The 19,044-nt window shown below is 42.3% G+C and overlaps 1 protein-coding gene across 13 annotated transcripts in view; it reads right to left on the minus strand.

Moving 5' to 3' along the window:
- Window positions 1–19,044, minus strand: part of KALRN (kalirin, RhoGEF kinase) — a 330,226-nt gene that overhangs the window by 23,091 nt on the left and 288,091 nt on the right. For 8 of the 13 annotated variants that reach the window (XM_017740164.1, XM_017740169.1, XM_017740166.1 and 5 more), the window contains 9 exons: window positions 18,960–19,044; window positions 17,826–17,876; window positions 17,430–17,507; window positions 16,375–16,560; window positions 13,151–13,322; window positions 8,956–9,194; window positions 7,858–8,105; window positions 4,500–4,623; window positions 3,097–3,156 (listed from right to left, as the gene is read on the minus strand). In XM_017740164.1, coding sequence (XP_017595653.1) covers window positions 3,097–3,156; window positions 4,500–4,623; window positions 7,858–8,105; window positions 8,956–9,194; window positions 13,151–13,322; window positions 16,375–16,560; window positions 17,430–17,507; window positions 17,826–17,876; window positions 18,960–19,044 — 1,243 coding nt within the window. Of the gene's footprint in view, window positions 1–3,096; window positions 3,157–4,499; window positions 4,624–5,683; window positions 5,711–5,739; window positions 6,983–7,122; window positions 8,106–8,955; window positions 9,195–13,150; window positions 13,323–16,374; window positions 16,561–17,429; window positions 17,508–17,825; window positions 17,877–18,959 lie in introns of those variants that run through there. The other 5 variants (XM_017740170.1, XM_017740175.1, XM_017740173.1 and 2 more) reach the window with 5 other exon arrangements.

A 19,044-nucleotide genomic window follows, 5' to 3' on the forward strand; every position in this document is an offset into this window, starting at 1 on the left:
TTCATTACATATTAATTAACAAAGAGGAAAAAACCAGTCACCAAGAGATGCTATTTCTGGTCAAAGCTACAATGAATAGAAAATTCTCCAAGGCCTGTGTGAGCAAAAACCCAGTAGTGGAATTTTAGCTCTTTTAAACAGTCACCCAGAATTTCAGTTTCCTGCTCTCGCAATATATGTTTTCCACATTTCTTTCTGTCTTTGTGTCCCCTTGAAACAAAGGCAAAGTGCTTCCAGAAACCTGGGATCTACTGAATGGAATCCACTGTGGTTTTTCATAAACAGCAAACAAAGTGAGATCTGAAAGGCCACAGTAGCTGTGGGACTTCATGGGTACTATGACCAGCTTACTGACTTGTGCAGTAAGTAGGGTGGAGCTAAATTGCACCCACATTTCCCGGTAATTAATTAATATGTCTGCTTTGCATTTAGAGACTGCTCTCTCTGTTCCAGCACTGGGTGCACGTTCTCATGCACGAAGGGAGGAAGAGGGATGTCAGGGGTGACAGTCCTGTAAGAGAAGCCAGGTGACTTGCCCTGTTATTACCTGGCTGTAATGATGACTCCACCTTAATGACACAGGAAAGGTACCTCTGAGTGTTGATGGCCAGGACACAGCTCTTCTGCCAGCACTCCCAGCATCTATAAAACCCCTCATGAGCCTGGCCAGGTGTGAGGACAAGGTGTTCCCTCTCCTTGGGCAGTCAGTCACGTTGTCTCCAGCTGCCCTGGGAACTCATCAGTGGACATTCCACACAGCAGGGAAAGCATAACCAGGTGAGATGTGGATGTTCACTGCACACACAGGCTGGGCTGGAGGGGTAGCACAGCTGTTTAAGTTATCTAAGCCTAGCACACGAAGCCTAGAAGATTGATGAAGGCCTGAATCAGGCTCTGGTGTTAGAATTAGCTTGTTTTGCCTCTGGTTTAATGAGAAAAGACTTTGGCCTCCCAGGCTGTAATATAGCCCAATTATTGTAACACGTTTGAAAAGGAGAATCAAAATCTCATAATGAAGGGAAAGGGAGAACAACCGTGGCTTCCAGTAGGTGAATACCCCAGACTTTTAGAGACCAGGCCTCTTCTAGGGCTTCACCAGCACTTTATGAGCCTGCCCATGCTCTGTTCCCTCCAGAGGATTCTATTTAGTTTATACTGGGTATCAGCAATCCCTTCCTCCCAGTATTTCTTAGCCAGATCAACGAGATGACCACAGTCAATTCTGGCTGCAGATGTACTAAAACCAGCACAAACAAGGGCCATGCTGCTCCTTGCAGGGCAGTGTGACCTTAGTAAGTCACCCCCACAATTGTTCTCTTATTTTCTCTTCCTCTGCCATTTTAAATACTTGTTCAGCCCCAGAGAGTTTTGCTAGAAGCAAAACTGAGCTTTCCAAGCCATGAGGAACACAGTGGCTCCTGGGGACTGCAGTACAGCGGCACTGTCACCTCCAGCAAGTGACCTAGGAGATGCAGGACGGGGCTTCCTGAGTGTAAACAGAGTCACACAGAAGGCACACAGTTACTCCCCCAACAGCAGATTGATTCCATAGCTAAGACTTCACATTGGTGTATTTCGGTTTAAGTAGAAATGTTTTTTTTCTCCTGAAGTTCAGAACAGTAGACTGTAGCATGGTAAAAACCCAAATCAAGCCATCAAAAAGACTAGAAATGCTGACAATGCAAGGACTCAGATACCTCCCACTGGATATATTCTAAACTATCTTTTTTCCTCCTGTTGAACAAAGTCAAAACACAGAAATCCTCTGCAAAAGAACAGTGATTTTCACCCAGCTCTGCACAACCACCTGTGTCTCAGCCACCTGTTGGTGCACAGGGCAATTTTCAGTGAGTGAAAGCTTCCACAGACTCACGTGTAAAAATGGGCACAGCCTTACAACAAATACACACACTTCCAGTTGTTACCTGTGACTGGCAAAACGCTCTTTGAAAATGTAAACACAGTCCTGAGAATAATGCAGCTTTAGAGGTAAGGACCATTCAGTCTCCAGGATGTCAGCTGGGTCAAAAGCTTTCCTTTAGTACACATCCCAACACAATTAAAATAAAAGCATGCTTTCAGGTTAACAGCTTAGGTGGTGCACCTCAGTACACTTCTCCCTCTTTTTATCTTCCCTTCAGGAGGAAGATCAGCTTTTTTTTGCAGGATGTTTATAGTGCAGCCTGGCTGACAGCATCCGGGAGATCTGCTAGGACACAGATATCTCTGTTCTCCGGTGACCTATCCTGTCATCACCACAAAATCACCTTCTTTCTGAACCATGCCCTTGCTTGTTGCAGCAGGAACCTCTTTCAGCCTTGGAACAATGTATAGAAATGTTTTGTGTGGTCACTATAAACAGGGGAAAAAAAAAAAAAAGGATCTTGCTAGATCTTAATTGAGGAGAACCAGATACGTAACTCTTCATGATTTTAAGCTCTTTTAGGCTCTCTCGACAAGGCACTAGAACTGGTGGTTTCACACTGGAAAAACAGTAACATAATGTACCATAATTTGGGTCCACCTATCTTCATCAGCCTTGCCTGAGATACAGGTACATTCACACAACTGGTTTTACCATTCTTCCTTAGTACCTTGACAGAAATGCAATTCCTACTCTGCTAAGAGAAAAAGGAAATGTTGTCTTTTCTGATTTTCTAGATAAAGTGCTGGTTGTGGTACAACAACATTTGCTCCATGATTAACAACACAGGCCTGACTGGCAGCTCAAGTGTGTATTGCCAGGGCAAGGGGTGTTTTAATATAGAAAGGTGCCACGTTTATCAGCAGCTGACACACTTGCATTATTGTTGGAATGAGGTCCCAGGTGGGAAACAGAGACCGAGGGTGGCTATGTGAGACTCCAGCTCAGCCGGAGCTTGTTACTGAGCTCACTCCACTGCTCCCACTCCAAAAGAAGCCCAAACTCCAGTTCAAGGCTTGGCAAAACCGGAATTGACACTTTTTGTGACTCACACTAAATTGGCACACACGTCTGCGAGCAATACAGACCCACCAACTCCCCTTGCAGCAAAGGTATTTCAAAACAGACACATGTTCTTGAGAAAAAATAATCACAAGGATGATTGTCTCTACCTCCATACTAGTATTGGGGTCAAGGTCATCACACTCTGATTCCTCTGAGCTGTTTGTCTCCTTGTTTGGCAGCATGAAGAGGAAGAAAGAGAACAAGAGATTAGAAAAGAGATTGGTTAGTCAGGGCAGAGCAGCACAGTTGGGAGCAGCACGAAAATGGGCAACAGTAGGGAAAATGCTCCTGAAACACAAACAAAAAACAAACCGACAACAAAACAAGGGAAGCAAAGGCAAAGACATGCTTTTGCCAGAGAAGCAGCAGTGATTCTGCAATTCGTTCAGGTAGTGAAAACAAGGAGGAAGCAAGAGGAGGAAGAACTGTGCCACCATGCTGGAGCAGCCACTTCCCTCGGGCCCAGTCCTTCCTCGTCCAGAGGGTGCGAGGGCGCCTGGGATGCAGTGTCAGGGTTCCTCCCTTTGCACATGCCAGGGCTATTGCACCAGGCTTGTAAGGCACAAAGCCTCTGCAAAGGAAAACACTTAATCATCGGCTCTCCTGGAGAGGGGTGGATCCAAAGGACATGCTCAAGTGCTTTCCTGAATCAAGGCTGAGCTTTGGTTGTGTCAAAATCACAAGTGTTTGCTTGCCTCTGTTGGGAGGGAAAGCCCCAGATTAGTCCTGAGCAGGCCTCATGGTCGGTTTATAGGGATGGATCCTCTGAGTTGGAGCACAGTAGTCAGGCACCCAGAGCAGAAGATGGAGCTTAACCCCACAGTTCTGAACCTTTTCCATACTGGGAGATCTCAGAGAAAGAGAGAGAGACGCAGACACACAGACACACACACACACACACGCAGACACACACGAGACCTTCTCCTGGCAAGACAGAGTCAGCATCTCTGCCCTGTCTGATAACATGGAAAGAAAAAGGTCACTGAGACCATCTCCCTAGACCAAAAAGCTTAAGAATCCCCAGGCTGGGAACCCGTTATCTTAATATCTGCTAAAATATTGACCTAAAGAAAACTCAGCAACTTCAGCAAGGCCATTGGTTCACCCAGTGGCTTTCTCACTGCTGCAGCTGCTCTGATGAAGCTGCAGACCTGGGCTAGATCAGAGGTCAGTAAATCACTACTAGTGTCCCAATTTAAAGTTATTTAACCATGTATATAGTTGGGTTTCTTAATGAAGATTACTTACTTGCATGTGGGATGCCAGGAAAAAGAAAACAAAAAACAAAGACTGCACTTTATCTTGCATGCAAAAATCCTGCTAAAATGGATACTACAAAAAAGGAACAAAAAAAGATAACTGAAGTTGAAAAGAAGAAAAAAACCAACAAAAAACCAAAACCCAAACTCAAAATTGCCGCCCCCTCCCTCTCTCAGGAGAGGATGCTACAGGGGGTGGAAAGGATGGGAAGCAGGAGAGCAGCACAGAGCTTTCAGATGGCCTTACTCACTTTAACAGAGACTTTGTTCCCCAGAATATCCTTGGATTTACGTGGCCCATTGGCTTCATTTTTGCCACTGCTCTCCTTTTCCGCCCGCTTTCTCATGCGCAGGGTATGCCATGAACATGACTTCCTGTTGTACCAAAAAACGCAGCAGTCAAATGGCAAATCATAGCAGGAAGAAAGGTTTTGGAAAGGGGAACCAGCATCCACATTTGCAATTACTGCAGTTCCCTAGAAGGTGAAAGCCACCGGCAGGCAATCTGCCTGTCTCAATCTCAGCAATGAGAGCTGAAGTTCAAAACCAAACCAAAGAGTTCTGCAAAGCAGATGTTGTGCCACACTTGCTGTTTAAATGCATGGAGCAGGAAAAAAATGTCCATGATGGAAGCACAGGCAACTAGAACTTGGTCATCTGGTTTCAGGGACTTTGTCTTGCATTGCCACAAATAGAAATTTATTTTAATTTTGCTACATTTAAAAGACCAGTTTAGTCCTCAGTCTTGTTGAAAAAAAAAGCAGTGTAACAAATATAAAGAATGGTCCTAATGGATTACTCAGTACAGCAAATTAAAAAAAAAATTAAGAAATTCAAGTGGTTACTCACTACATGTTGCTCAGAACACAAACAGCTCAATAAATAGGAGCTGCATTATTAATTTTCCAAGAGATAAGTCATGTCCTAGAATGACAAGCTCTGCTGTGCCTCTCAAGACCAAGAATTTCCCATTTGACTTTGCCAATCCAGTTAAAAAGGACAGCAGTCAGCTCATGGATTTTGGCTAGCATCACAGCAGGCACCATTTCCAGTAAATTTTTCACCCCTTATTACTGCTCCTATGACCTTATTCTTGGAAAAAAATAATAAAAGACCAATGTCACCCTTTGTAAGAGCAATGCTGTGTTGACAAGAGAATTGCGTATCAAAGCAGACATAAGAAATTAAGAAAAAACCAAAACAGTTCTTGATATGGATTTCATTTGGTTTAAATAGTGAAGAGTGGACAGGCTGGGGGGGAATTTGGGGAGGGGTATGTTGTCCAAAGCATAAAGCTCTCAAAACAGCAGTGTGATGAGCTGGGATCCAGGTTCAAAGCATCTGCCCACCTTTAAGTCATGCAAATTTGATTTGCATGTTTAAGCCCAATGTTTGGCACATGTCACGTCTACAGTACCTTGATACATTTTACAAAGGAAGTTGTATGAATTCCAGGGATCACCTGTGATGCCAATAAAACGCAGTATGTTAGCAAGGTAGGACCCAAAGGATGCCCCACACAGCCGACGCTCCCCCATGAACACTGCGTCTGACTCCTAAGCATTTCCTGCTTTTACCTCAGCACCTGATGGGAGCTGTACAATAGCTCAGTTAAGGAACAAGCAAATGCTGCCACTGCCACAAGAGTGAACGGGGTCACGACAACTGTTTTTGCAACCAGGATTAGAGTCTGCACTAACTCAGACTGTATGGGCAGTCGTGTCTGAGCACAGGGAGCACCAGAGCATCCTGCACGGCTCAGACAGGCACTAAGTGCTGACTGGTATTTGGGAGTTCCTGGAGAAGGTCCAAATGAGAAGTGCAGAGCAGGGGAAGTTATCCAACACTTCAGGACTGTTACGTTTTCCTTTAGGAAATGTAAGAGTCAAGAACACGGCTGATGGGACTCCCTGACCGATAGGTGAGTAATTCATGGTGCCAACACTGCTGGATCAACCATATATTTTGTGTACAGTATTTGTCACAGAAGAAACAGTTTTATTACTCAAACTAAGTAGTCACTGTGATCTGGCAGACCAGATAGGGTTGAAGATAACACGGCTCCAGGTTGTTTTTTACTCATAGGACTCCTATTATTCAAGTGTCTTTTTGTTTTCTGGGTTGTTTTAGCTGTTTGAGTCTGAAAACATTGTTTAGGACTTTAAATCTCACTGCAGTGAGAAAGAGAGAATTGCAATTCATGTGTCTTTCAGTTTTGTTACACCTTCCTGGCCACAATTCATCCACCTACAGAATTTGATGCAGAATTTTACTGTACAGCTGCCATGAAATCAGTCTTCACCAGGAGTCTGGTACCGTGGATGATTCTAAGGGCATGTGGTTGCATATTGCGGCTAGAGAGGAACCCGGGAATGGCTGTGGTGGATGTGCAAGAGATGTGCCAAGCAACTCCTTTGGCTTAACATGCAATGCCAGATAGCATTCATTACTGACTGACAGGTAAAGTCATCATTTCTCTTAACTGAAACGGCAGCAGAGATCAAGTTATTATTTTTAGTGAATCTGTCACAAAATCTTTCCTCGTGTTTAATTCTGCGCCTCGAGGTATTTGTGTAAGGTAAAACACAGTTTGTAGCATACATCATGCATTACCATCTAGTCATTTTAGATGTTAAAAGAAATCAACAGGTATTACTGAAAAGAGGGTTGTACCTTCTGTATTTAATACCAAAAAACCACTTTCTTGCATTAGTCATTTCAGACTGACAAATTTCTAAAAATCAGAAAAGAAAAATATATATCCACACATTTGTTAAATAAGCAACAAAATATTATAAACAAAATTAAAAACAAAACAAAATCAAACAAAACAAAAAAAAAGGGTCCAACTAATTCTTTTACCTCATTAAAACATGCTCATGGTGAAAATTTATTTTACATATTTAAAATAGTACATTTAAAATTAGTTACATTACAGGTACAATGATGAACATTGCGACTATCCATTATATTGCACAACCTGACTTCATCAATATGAGTTTGTTTCTTCTTTTTTTTAAATAGTGCAAAATACTTTATACAGGAATGTACTTGGATGGGGGTCTTGCAAACCAAAAAATATATTACAAAAGTTACTGCAAACAGAAAAAAAAACCAAAACAAATGAAAAAAAAAAAAAATACAAGCTGTACAAGGAAATTGCCATAGACAACAAAATCTCTCCTCCTTGAGAAGCGAACCTCAGTCCAACACAGAGCCTGGATTTTTGTGGTTTTTTTGTTTATCTAGATGCTGTTATAACCAATATATAGATTAGCAACTTAATACAACATAAATATAAGTCCAGTCCAAGCAGGTCCATGTTGGTGTAAAATGGTGTCATGTAAAGCATATCTTTAACCGTCTATGGTTTTATTTCTCTCCAAAGTATAAACAAAATCCCACAAAATGAAAATAAGCAAAACCCGAGCTATCCACCATGGCTGCCCGATGCTGCGGATTGACCACTCAGCTTGTTCCAATGGCACTGTAGATAAAAATCAGCAGGATTTCCCTACCATTTGGGTTTATTTTTATTTATTTATTTATTTATTTAATTTCCTCAAAAAATCCACATAGTGCTCCCAGCGAAGCCAATATGGCACTTACTTGATGCTTCCATCGCTATTATCTGTAGTGGATTTAGGGAGGGGAGCCAAGATACTGCCAGGGATCCATCCTTCAGCGGCCGGAGAGTGGTCGTTTGCGGGCTGGTACACCAGGAACATGTTCTGCTGGTTGATAGCAAGGATCTGAACCACCTCTCCTTGATTCACACAGATCTCATCCTCCTTCAGTGCATAGTAATCTTTAATCACCACCATGGAAGAGGTCCCATTGCACCCTCCCAAATCAGTCTGAAAACGGACACAACACAAACCGGTGAGCGGCCGGTGCGGAGGAACCTGCCCTTTCTGGCAGCGATCCCACTACTTCATGTCCAGCCTAACCAGACCAGGGAAAAAGACACAAAACACTTGGAAGTTCACATTGGCAGAAAAGGATTTGAAGGACCTGAAAGGTGGCAGTAACAAATACAAACCAGTTTCCTATTTCACATCAGACTTCAAAGCTGCTGACAACCGTGCCCCTGGGTGTTCTCATCTGCGGGTGTTACAGATGAAGGGTCTGTGCTGAGCCAAATAGGGAGAAAGACCAGTGATGCTGAGTGAATACTCGCAGTTAAATATAGGTCATATTGAAAGTGGCTTTGGTCAGCCTCAGCCAGCAGCAGGGTTGGTGGCCACTGACTCTTTGGTGGTTTGTGTGCAGCACACATGTACCCAAACTACAACCTTTAGCTGGCACCCTGTGAGCTGTTATATGGGAAAAGGTCTAAACTCTTCCCTACCATAGACTTTTTCAGGAATGGGTGGTTAATGGCTATTAGAGAAGCCTGAATATTGCTTCTGCCAGTATTGCAAATGGATATCTAGTTCATTAGATCTGCAAGCACAGTGCCCTGAAAAACACTGGGATCAGTGCTCCAGGGTCAGGCTCTGTCTCTGTTTCCTAGATGAAGTGCCCTCCATGTGGATGCCAGGGCTTTTGCATGAGCTGTTTAATCCCAAATCACACGTTACCCCATTGCTTCAGTTTGTTGATTCCTGTTGACCTAGTTAGATGCTAATCAAAGCTAACATCATGGATCACCTGTGGTATAAGAAATGGGCTGTGAGATCATGTTTTATCAGATGAGCTCAGTACCTTGCTTTGTTCATACTTGTCTCCGGGCTGTGAGTGCTCATACCCTGTGCTGCCGTTGGAGGTAGATAACTTCAGGGGTGGGAGAGATGGGTTACGGCTTGTAGCCTTCAAAGGCTTCTCAGACCCTACTGGAATAGAAGAATGGGGCCTGGTGTTGGGCTGAGGGACTCTGCCGGCCTGGGGCCGCAGCACCGCCGAGCTGCTCTCCTTGCGTTGGTACTCGATGGGCGACTGCAGTGCTGCAAGAGAGGACAAGAGTCAGCCACAGGCTCCCAACAGCCTTGCCAGGGGCTGCAGAGGTGTTCAAACAGGTGGGATGGTTCAAACAGAACAGACCCATATGCTGCAAACCAAACAGGAACGGGACATGCCACCCATGGAAGCACACGGTGCGTTCATGGCTAGACAGGACTCAAGCATGTTACACTGTGCTGTGCATGAACTGAACACAGCACTCCGTGCTGATGGGAAGAACAGCTTCTCTAACCTACACAGTGAGTAAGCTAAAATGTTTGCCATTTATAGCATACATAATTGCATTCATTTTCTTTGGAATCGCACAAATTAATCATATCCTGTAGTCAAAATAAATGAAAGTCTGACTAAGAGGTGCACAGCACATTTACAGTGAATTTTGCTAACATCAGGAAACACAGGTCAAGACCTCTAAGTCCCATGTGCATATTCCCAAGAAAGTGTGACTACTAAATACTCTTCAGACAAGATGCACTGCAGCTTGGCTCTCAGTGTGCTTTCTACATTAACTTTGGTTCAAGGAAACTGCTGGAACTGGCCAGCAAGTGAGGAAGTATAGATGGCACCAAGATATTATTCCCAGCAGTACAAACCTCTCCAGAAAACACCCAACGGGCAACACTTAACAGTTCCATAAGCTGTTGTAAAAAACCAAGCAGTTGTAAAAAAACAACTACTTGTGAGAGTAGATTTTATCGTCATGGAGAGAGCTTGCACTGGGAAAAGGAAGGATAAAAATTCCAGATTGTAAAGAAATAAATAATTTGTTACGTTTGGAGGGGAAGGGATCAGGGCTGGGACTCGCAGTGAGCAGATTTGCTGGGCTCAGGCTATGAGCCCCAGACCTATGGGCTTGGTTTTTCGCATGTCATGTGGCTTTAACAGATGATTTATAGTCAGTTAATACTGTGTACATGCACCAGACTAAACCTACTGGAATGCAGAGAGACTAGTCTAGCAAGAGGCAGACAGAGGACATAATGTCACAGCATCAGCCCCACCAGGGAACCACAACAGAAGGAATGTCTTTCACAACAAGATGAAAAGGAAAGAAAACCAGAAAAGCTCAGCACCATACAGCACTCTCTAGCATTCTCCTTCCAGAGAAAGGCAGGGCAACTCAAGAAACCACTTTATACTAAAGAACAAATGACTTAAAGAAAAAAAAAATCAAGGAGGATGCCAGATCACCATTTTCTTCAAAAGGACACAGACACAGATCTGCAGCAATCTGAAAGATTACTTGTCTCTAAAACCCGACCCTTGTCACAAAAGCAGACTGTATTTATGCCACAGTGACTGCCAGTTTCACTTGCTTACCTCAGCTGCAGCTGGAAATGATTTGCTGCTGCTGCAGACCAGCCACAGAGGGCAAGGAAGGCTGGGGAGAACTTTGACAGTGATTTTGACAGTGACATTTTTCTATTGTATACAGTAGATTAGGCTGCAAGGTCTTTAGCAGTAAGATCTGAATGGATACTTATTAGTCTAGCTTGAAACAATCTACTGTACTCAGAGCTTTTAAAGGGTATTTAGTTGAGTGTCCATTTCTGACTGCTAATTCCACCATGAACTATCACAGTGACGCCTGGCTTCCAGCCTCCTGTTAAACATCTGTCAGTATTCTTAGAGTGTCAGTGTCCATCTACTTGCTGCTTCTTGCTCTCTCTTTCTCTCTCAAACTCCCCCCAAAAACATGATTAAAAAAAAGGTACAGATGAATGGCATTTTCCTTATGAACTATGTCCAGCAGGGACATATTTTTTTTACACCTTGCTTCCTAAAGGTCAGAACAGCTCATCATTTGATGCACAGCCTGTTTCTCAAGCTTAGCAGCTTTTACTTTTCCATGGAAAAATATGAAAAACTTGAATATTACAGTTTTACATTAATGAAGTTTGGATGCAAATCCCGTGCTTTGTACACAGCCCCAACTCTTTAGGACTTCCCTGGTGAAGAGAGAAAAATCAGAGACAGCTTGGGCAAGAACTCATGGGGAATATTCTGTTATTAAGTTTATGCAGCATTGGCTCAGTGTGGATTTAATATGATTTTTAAGACAGAAAACATCTGCTTTAACGAAATGCAAAGCTAAAGAACATATTTAAAGATTAGTCAGCCTCAGTAAGATTACATTCTAAAAGCCACTTAAAATGTTCTGGACTGGACAGGCTCTACTGGATACAGTATAATTTTCTTGGATCTTATTTATAGTTTTAAGGTAAATCCTTAAGATTGTGTTTTAATATAAATCTATTTTTACTTTTGCTTTAGAGATAGTGATGATTATGTTCCTAACCCATCAAATTGCTTGCTGGCCTCATAGAAGATAGGCTGAATAGGGGCTATGAAGACTCCTCAGTAGGAAAAGAGGCTCACAGGGCAGTAAGTCCTGTGAAGATAAGAGGGAATACTTAAAAAATAAAAAGAACAAGCAAGAAAGATGTGGAAGGGACAGAAAGACCCTGCATTAATGCCTGTGGAGTTCTCACAAGGCTTTTTTAAAAAAGTCTGTAGCTAACTGTTAGTGGAACTTATTTTTATTCCAATAATTCGTCAGTCAAAGCCAAGTGCACTGACATAAACCCACCAAGTTTTGGTACCAACTGGTCAAACTGGAGAACTTAGACTCTTCATCTCACCAATGTATTTAAGGAATCATTTTTAAATGGTTGCATGAAGCCACTTCTATTCCAGGTCATGAAAACCCAATACCAAGTTGTGGCATCATGGCTGAAATAGATTTCCCTTCATCAGCTCAGCCATAGATTCTGAACTGTCACAAACAACCTTTGCATGTAACCCCTTCCCACTTAACTTCTGAAAAGTAAAAGTAAGCTGAATTAAAATTTTTAAAACCTCCACATTCAAGAAAAAGGAACCTTTGCTTTGATGTGAACTGAAAGAGCCTCTTCCCATTTTGCAAAAAAAAATCCACAAAACCAAATAACAAAACCCAAAAATAAAAAAAAAAATCTAACATATTGTGCCAAGCCAAAACATCTTGATTCAAGCAAATATGTTTTATTATTGAACATGTATTAAGCTATTAAATATAGAACTCTAATATAAACTCCATAAAATAAGCTGGTTTGAAATGAATAGTGCAAAGCTATCGTGGAGACATCCAAAGCCACTCTGTTGTTTCCAAATAAACAAAAGAGATACTATTTTTAGATTCTTTCTCTAGTCCTGTTCCCCTCTCTTACCCTCATCCACTTGTGAGCAAGAACAAGCTAAAATTGTTAACTGAATTTGACCCCTCTGTATTTCCAAATTGCACAGTTCTGCTGATTGTGTGTGTGTCTGGTTTTTGAGAGTTTTTTTTTTCAAAACATAGCTTTAATTTGAAATATTATTTCAGACCACCTCAAATCTATTTCTACAGCAAAGCTGATACTTTGGAAAGGCCTCTGTTCATGCACAGCTCCCATGGTTCCTAGGAGAAACAAGCCCTTGCCCTTGTTTCCTTGCCCTTTCCTTTGGTTATTTTTTTTAATTGAAAGCTGCTGCTGCCCTGCAGAGCTGGGACCTGTAGGGGGGTGCACGGTGAGGCAGCCTTCCTCCCACCTCACATCCTCAGCTGGCAGCACGCAGTGATGTCTAACAGGAGGTTCTTGGGGATAAACCTTGCTCTGAGCACATGGGAGATGCTGTGTAGATAAAGTGGCAACCTGGCTTCAACATGATCTTGGGATGGCATCAGATTTAAAATCTTGCTGCGCAATGGAAAGCACCACGTGACAGAGCCCTGCAAACCCCAGGGCAAAAGTACCAACAAAAACACCACCCACAGCGGGACCTGAGATAGGAACATGAACCCAACTGACACATGCAGAAGTGGCTCAGTAATTTTCTCACAGAGGAAACAAAGACATAAAGATTCTAAATCCCATTTAGCATCACAGTTTGGGAAACAGAACAAAGACCACGTACGTACCATTTAGGAAATCTCTCTGTGTGTCCAGGACCTGGTTGATGTCCTGTACCCAAGCCTGTTGAATTTCTGGATTAGCTGCCTGCAAAATGACTCTCTCTGATGTTTCCCGGCTCATTAGGGCAAACTTGCAGGGATCATTGTCCACATTTTCTTCAATGATAAGGTAATTCATCTGAAACAAGCCAAGGTAAGCATGTTACAGGGAGCATGAGTTAACATTACACAAGAATCAAAACTGTTGTGAAATGTTCCTGAAAATAATTGAGTCCAATAACAAACTGTTAGACCATAATCAGAAGAATTTGTCTCATCTAGATTTACCCAGATAAATCTAAATCTTAAATATGATGCTTAATAAAGCTCTGACAGATGTACCAGACATCCACCCTCCTTGTCTTGAATTACAACTTCTATTTTAAGGTAACACAGACCTGACTGGTGGGCTTAAAATTTACTGTAACCCATAAGTAGAGCAAAAATGTTCCTATTAATATGTTAATGAAGTCTATCATTCCTCCAATCTAAATAAGTGTTTATATTTCTTGTCCTCTGATAAGAGAGTCTCAGTCATTAGCACATTTTAAAAATGGAATGGACTGTAAACAGGGATATAATGAAAAAAAAGAGCAATTCTCCCGTGATGCTCCAGCAGATCTTATTTCTAGCAGATTAGAGTCATCTGTGTGCAATCACTTCACTCGACTGTAGTCACAGATATTCTTGCTGGAAATCACATGGATGGCAATTCTGGCTGCTGTCCCGCCCTTGTGAGGCTTCTGTTTTAAGTGTACTCGTAACTGTAGATTTTCCTGACATACTGAGGGTAGTAAACAAGAATAGGTTGGCATAGCCTCCCTAAAAAAAAAGAGAGGGAGTGTCTTCATGTCAAAAGCAGACAGCTCTGAAGACTAAGGCAGTAATGTCCCCTAGAAGTCCATCTCCAATTGCTCTGAGTATCTGTCAAGGTATGGAGAGATCCACTCCACACCAGAATACTGTCCAGCATTCAAGCTGCCAGATGGAATTAGCCTCTTCCTTTGCTTCTGGCAGTCCCTGTGAAGTTACACTGACATGCAGGAACTCCCCTGACATGGGGACAAGGAAAGGGACTCACAGTGAGCCCAGACTGTGCTGTTCCTCCTGATCTGAGCTCATTTTCCTCTGGTTGATAGTCAAACCAATCCTGGTATGACTCCACGTAGAAGGCTCCTATTTGCATCTCAGGGAGATGCATTTGCCAAGGCTCCCACTTAGGTATTTTGGGAGCCTGAGGGTGTCCAGCTGAGAAGTATCTGAGAAGGGATGTGCCATTTCTGAACACTAAGGACCTTATTGTGTAAAAATGGGTTCTTCGCTAATGCAGGACAAGATGCTGAAGCTTCTTCACGATTTGAGTGTGACAGACTTTGGAGAAGAATATTTGGGAGTCTCATCTCACTGACAGACCAGAACAGCTGCATTTGAAGTCATATGCACTTTTTACTCTGTGGCTGTGACAGAGGAAAGAAATGGGACTTGTGGTGCTGGCTCAGGTGGAGGCCCCACTGCGAGGTGAGGCTGCCCAGAGCCCAGAGAGGCAGGGATGGTCCTGCTCCACTGAGAGCCACAGCTCTTCTCTGTGGGATGCAGACATGCAAAAGCAGCCTGAAGCTGAAGTGGGGGCTGGGATGGAGGGTGTGAGAGCTGCTGGCACACAAAATCCATGCTGAGGTGGGGGAGACACACATGGAGCCACGTGGGATCCCACACTTGCTGTAGACACTCAACAGGAGAATGAGCTGTTTGCCAAGTGGAAGAAAAGGGGCTGGAAAATTATCACATGAAAATTTTAAACTCAGGCAGTGGGAACAGCCTTCTCTCTCGTAGGCTGTTTAACTAGAAAAGCAACTCATACCCTTGAGGCAAGCTAATTTTATTGACATTAGGAGAGATTTATTTTTCTCTCTTTATCTACAATATACAATTCAGGAATTGTTTCCTGCAGATAAAAGCCTCATTGTTATATATACAATAAACTGAAGTAAAAATGATTCATACTATTTCCATCTCCAATTTTAATAATGATTTAAATCAGCAAAAACATAAAATCAAAGCTGATCATCTAAATCAAGACGATTGTTTATTTGTACACTTTAGGTTTTCCCTTTATAGCCTATTATTTGGTTGGAAACTATAAAATACACTGACTTGCAAATGGATATAGGCTTTTCAGTAAATGCTGCTGTTTCCATCAGCCAAGAAGACGACCTCATTTCAGTAAATATGCTGTTTACCATAAATTTGTTTAGTTATATATGTTAATATGCATTATGTCAGCTGATAGTGTTCTATTTCATATTAATGCACCATTTAAAATTTAGAGCAAACACAATGCATTCTCCCATGTCTCTTAACCTGTATCTTTGAAAAGGAAATCAATGCCAGACTGGTTTCTGAGCTTTGAATGACCCAGAAATTTAAATGAATCAGTGATTTTGCTCTTTCTGCAGGCACAGCAAAGGCTGCTCTACCAGGAGATGTGCAGCACTCATTCACCTTCACTTACTATTTCACCAGTTAACTTTGCATTTGTTAAACAAACATAACCCCCCCTTAAACAAAAAAAGACACGAGTAAATATTTGCCCTGGTTACTTTCAGTTTTTACTTTTAGCCCCAGCCCCATAATCTGGATAGATTATTTAAAACCAAAATTAGTTTCTCAAAACTCTCTTTATAGTTTAGCTGGTTTTGTAATTTGTCACAGCTTTATTTTTAGAATTATATGTGGTTTTATTTGTCTTTGAAACATTCTTGCAACCTCCATATTTGTACTAAGAGCCCTCACACAAATTAGGGGGAGTATTTCCAGTAATATCACATAAAGGCTTAGTATTGACTTATAGTTTGGCCTAAATGACTGTTTTGGACACTGTACTTTCATCTACCTTTTACAATCATGCTTAAGAGCAACTACTGTAAACTTCCTTTGACTACTGCAGGTTTTGCAGCAATATTTGCTAATTCAGAGCTATGAATGATAGAGGACCTGCCCTGGCTGTGTTCCCTGTAAGAATTGCCCAGTACATTTAGACACCCAGCAATTTATTTAGAAATGGTCTTAAACAGCTTCTGATCCACTGAAAGGTAAATGCAAATGTTTTCTGCACATTGCTGTCCCCCTATGACAGGATGAACCTTACACAACCATCAAAGAGAATATGCTTCTCCCTCTGCATTTCTTACCTTTATGCTTTTCTTGAACATGTAGCCTGGTGTTAGAGATCCTTTCCTAAGGAGTTCACTGAAGATAACTATTTGCTCAAAGAGAAACACCCTGCGCTCCTTGGGTCGAGACTGAACCCCGGAATCCTGCTCCGTCACGTAGAAGGTGTCCTGCTGCAGCAGCTTGCCTTGAGCTGTCAGTTTGCCCTGAGGAGCACAAGGCACTAACATCACAAACCCTGACCCACCGTGATCCCACAAGGTGATATGCTCTATTTCATGTAGCCCAAGTTTTCCAGGCAGCCCTGCATTCATGTGAGACATATGCCCTCTAAGATACCAAAGCAACAACCCTGTAAACCTCAGCTGAAGACAAGTAACAGGTTTTTCTTGCTCTCATTGCCACTGATGGTGTATATAAAACCAAAAGCAAGAGGTCTTAATCAGACTGTTTTGTACACTTCATTTTAAACCCTGCTCCCATTATGCAGCTTGTTACTGTAGTGCTCCAGGCAAGAGCTCTCCATCATGCCCTAAGCCAGCAGCCACTGACACAACACCTCTGAAGGTGCAAAAGTCAGGACCTACCTGTTTGCAGTGCATAAGACAGTAAGACAAATCTTTATTCATTTTGGAGATAAGACCTCTCACCAAAGCCTACACTGGCTTAGTTACAAGCCACATGCTGCAACTTGTGGGGTTGTAACTCTCAAGTCCCCTCCTGGATGTTGCCGAACTCGGTGGGAGCAGTTAATGTGTTAATGCCAGGTGACCTTACTAATGGGCAGAGCAGGCTGGTTCATCACTTATTTTGCTCTGGATAATAAGTCTCATTAAAGCTTACAGAAGCTTTTACAGACATCACATTCTGAAGAAACAATAGATAGATTGCCTCAACTTTAGAGTGAGAGGTGTGTCACCCCCCCACCTTTGGAACCTCACCAAAGCATGCAGCTGAGCACCGCAGAAGAACAAGCACTAAATAAGCAGCTTGGGTAGATTGTAGAGACAATCATAGGAAGATAAAATAATTTTCCTTGCCTAGTTATTATTATAAGACAAATGCAAATGCATACCTCAAAGCCTTGGAGGCGACCCAGGTTCATCATGTCATTGCAACGTTTTGGTACAAGGCACATTAATTCAACTGCTTTCTGTTGAGGAAAAGGGATGTTGTGTTATTACAAGAGACCCAGAGGGTTCCTAAAAGCACAGTGTCAAATAATGAAGTTCAATAGCACAATTGCTGCAGTGACTCATGGCGAGGCCCTCATGAATAGATGTCTAAAAGAGGATGGTGCAGGACTAAAATGCAGGACTGTGCCATCATCTTTTAATTCTGATTTAAGCTAAGAGAAATACTACATTTAGACTACCAGCAGGATCTTCAACTATTGTCAAAGGAATACTGGGGTTTTCATTCCTCCATACAAAGTCCCATCAGCCCTATTGTCCAGTGCATGAAAATGTACCTCTATCTCGGAGCACTCCAGACCAGCTTTTTCACTGTACCTCAGGAAGTCCTGGAGAAAGCAGAAAGGTTTGCATTAAGGCACTTCAGAAAAGAGAGTACAAAAGGCACCAGTTTGAAAAGGGAAAAGCATATTCAGCATGTGATTTTCTGAGAAGAAACTTGCTACTATTAATAAATTCATCTTCAGAGATTGCTGAATGTCATAACCACTTTAGAGATACGGAAAAGGGGTGTGGAGGGTTGTTGAAAAGATCACAGAAAAAAAGACAAAGCTGGGGTTAGTCCTTGGGAATGCTTACTTGGTCCCTGTCTTAAGCCACAAGACCACACACACACACACACACGAAGAGTTTTCTTTTCCTTTTGGCATTTTGGGGAACACGCTGCTGTGCCTTTGCTAGTGTGCAATTCCCAAACCAGGGCTGATGGCAGCCTGCTTGGGTATAGCTCAAAAAAGAGGAGAAACCAGCTCAGAGCCCCAGTGCTGCTGGAGATTACAGGGTGGGTTCAGACATGCCTGCTTTTAGATATTGGCTTCAGACCCCTCATGATGAATTTTCAAGAGTGCTGAGTAATTGTCATTATGGATAAGTCAGCATAAACCAAAGTGGTCAGGCTCCTGGGGAAGAAAATTGGGGTGAGCTCCCCAAATTTTAAGACAACAGAATATTCTGAAAATAAGTTTCTTCAGCTAATTTGAAGACAGATATTCAGAAATGGAGGCTATAGCACTTACTAGAAGCATGCCTCAGCACCAAAGACAGACTTTAGCAATACACTTGTGTATCTTTGTTCCAATTTTAAAAAAACTGAGAGTTTGCTCTGAAACCTCAGAGGAAAAAAATTCGTATTTGAAGTGTACCCTTCTATTAAAAAATTCCAAAAGAAAATGAAAAAAAAAAAAAATCATCTGTTTACTATCCTAAATTGCAAACCACTCACACAGATGTGGCCTCCTGCTCTCTGGACATATTCCATGGGCCTCTGTCACTGTATGCCCAGAAAGCAGACCCCTCTTTCCTCTTAATTTGATGAATTTATTCCTCAATTAAGTCTAAGTCTGATTTAAAATAACAGCATCTAACCCAACATGCAGACTACAGTTTAATCCAAACTGTATGTTTTCACTCACCTTGAGAAGAAGCTGGTATTTAGTTATTCTTTGAATGGGTTTAATCAGAAAGTCAGTGATGGTCAGCCGCTGGCTTATTTCCTGC

Source organism: Corvus brachyrhynchos, unplaced genomic scaffold (assembly GCF_000691975.1).
Source record: "Corvus brachyrhynchos isolate BGI_N302 unplaced genomic scaffold, ASM69197v1 scaffold126, whole genome shotgun sequence".
NCBI classification, from domain to species: domain Eukaryota; kingdom Metazoa; phylum Chordata; class Aves; order Passeriformes; family Corvidae; genus Corvus; species Corvus brachyrhynchos.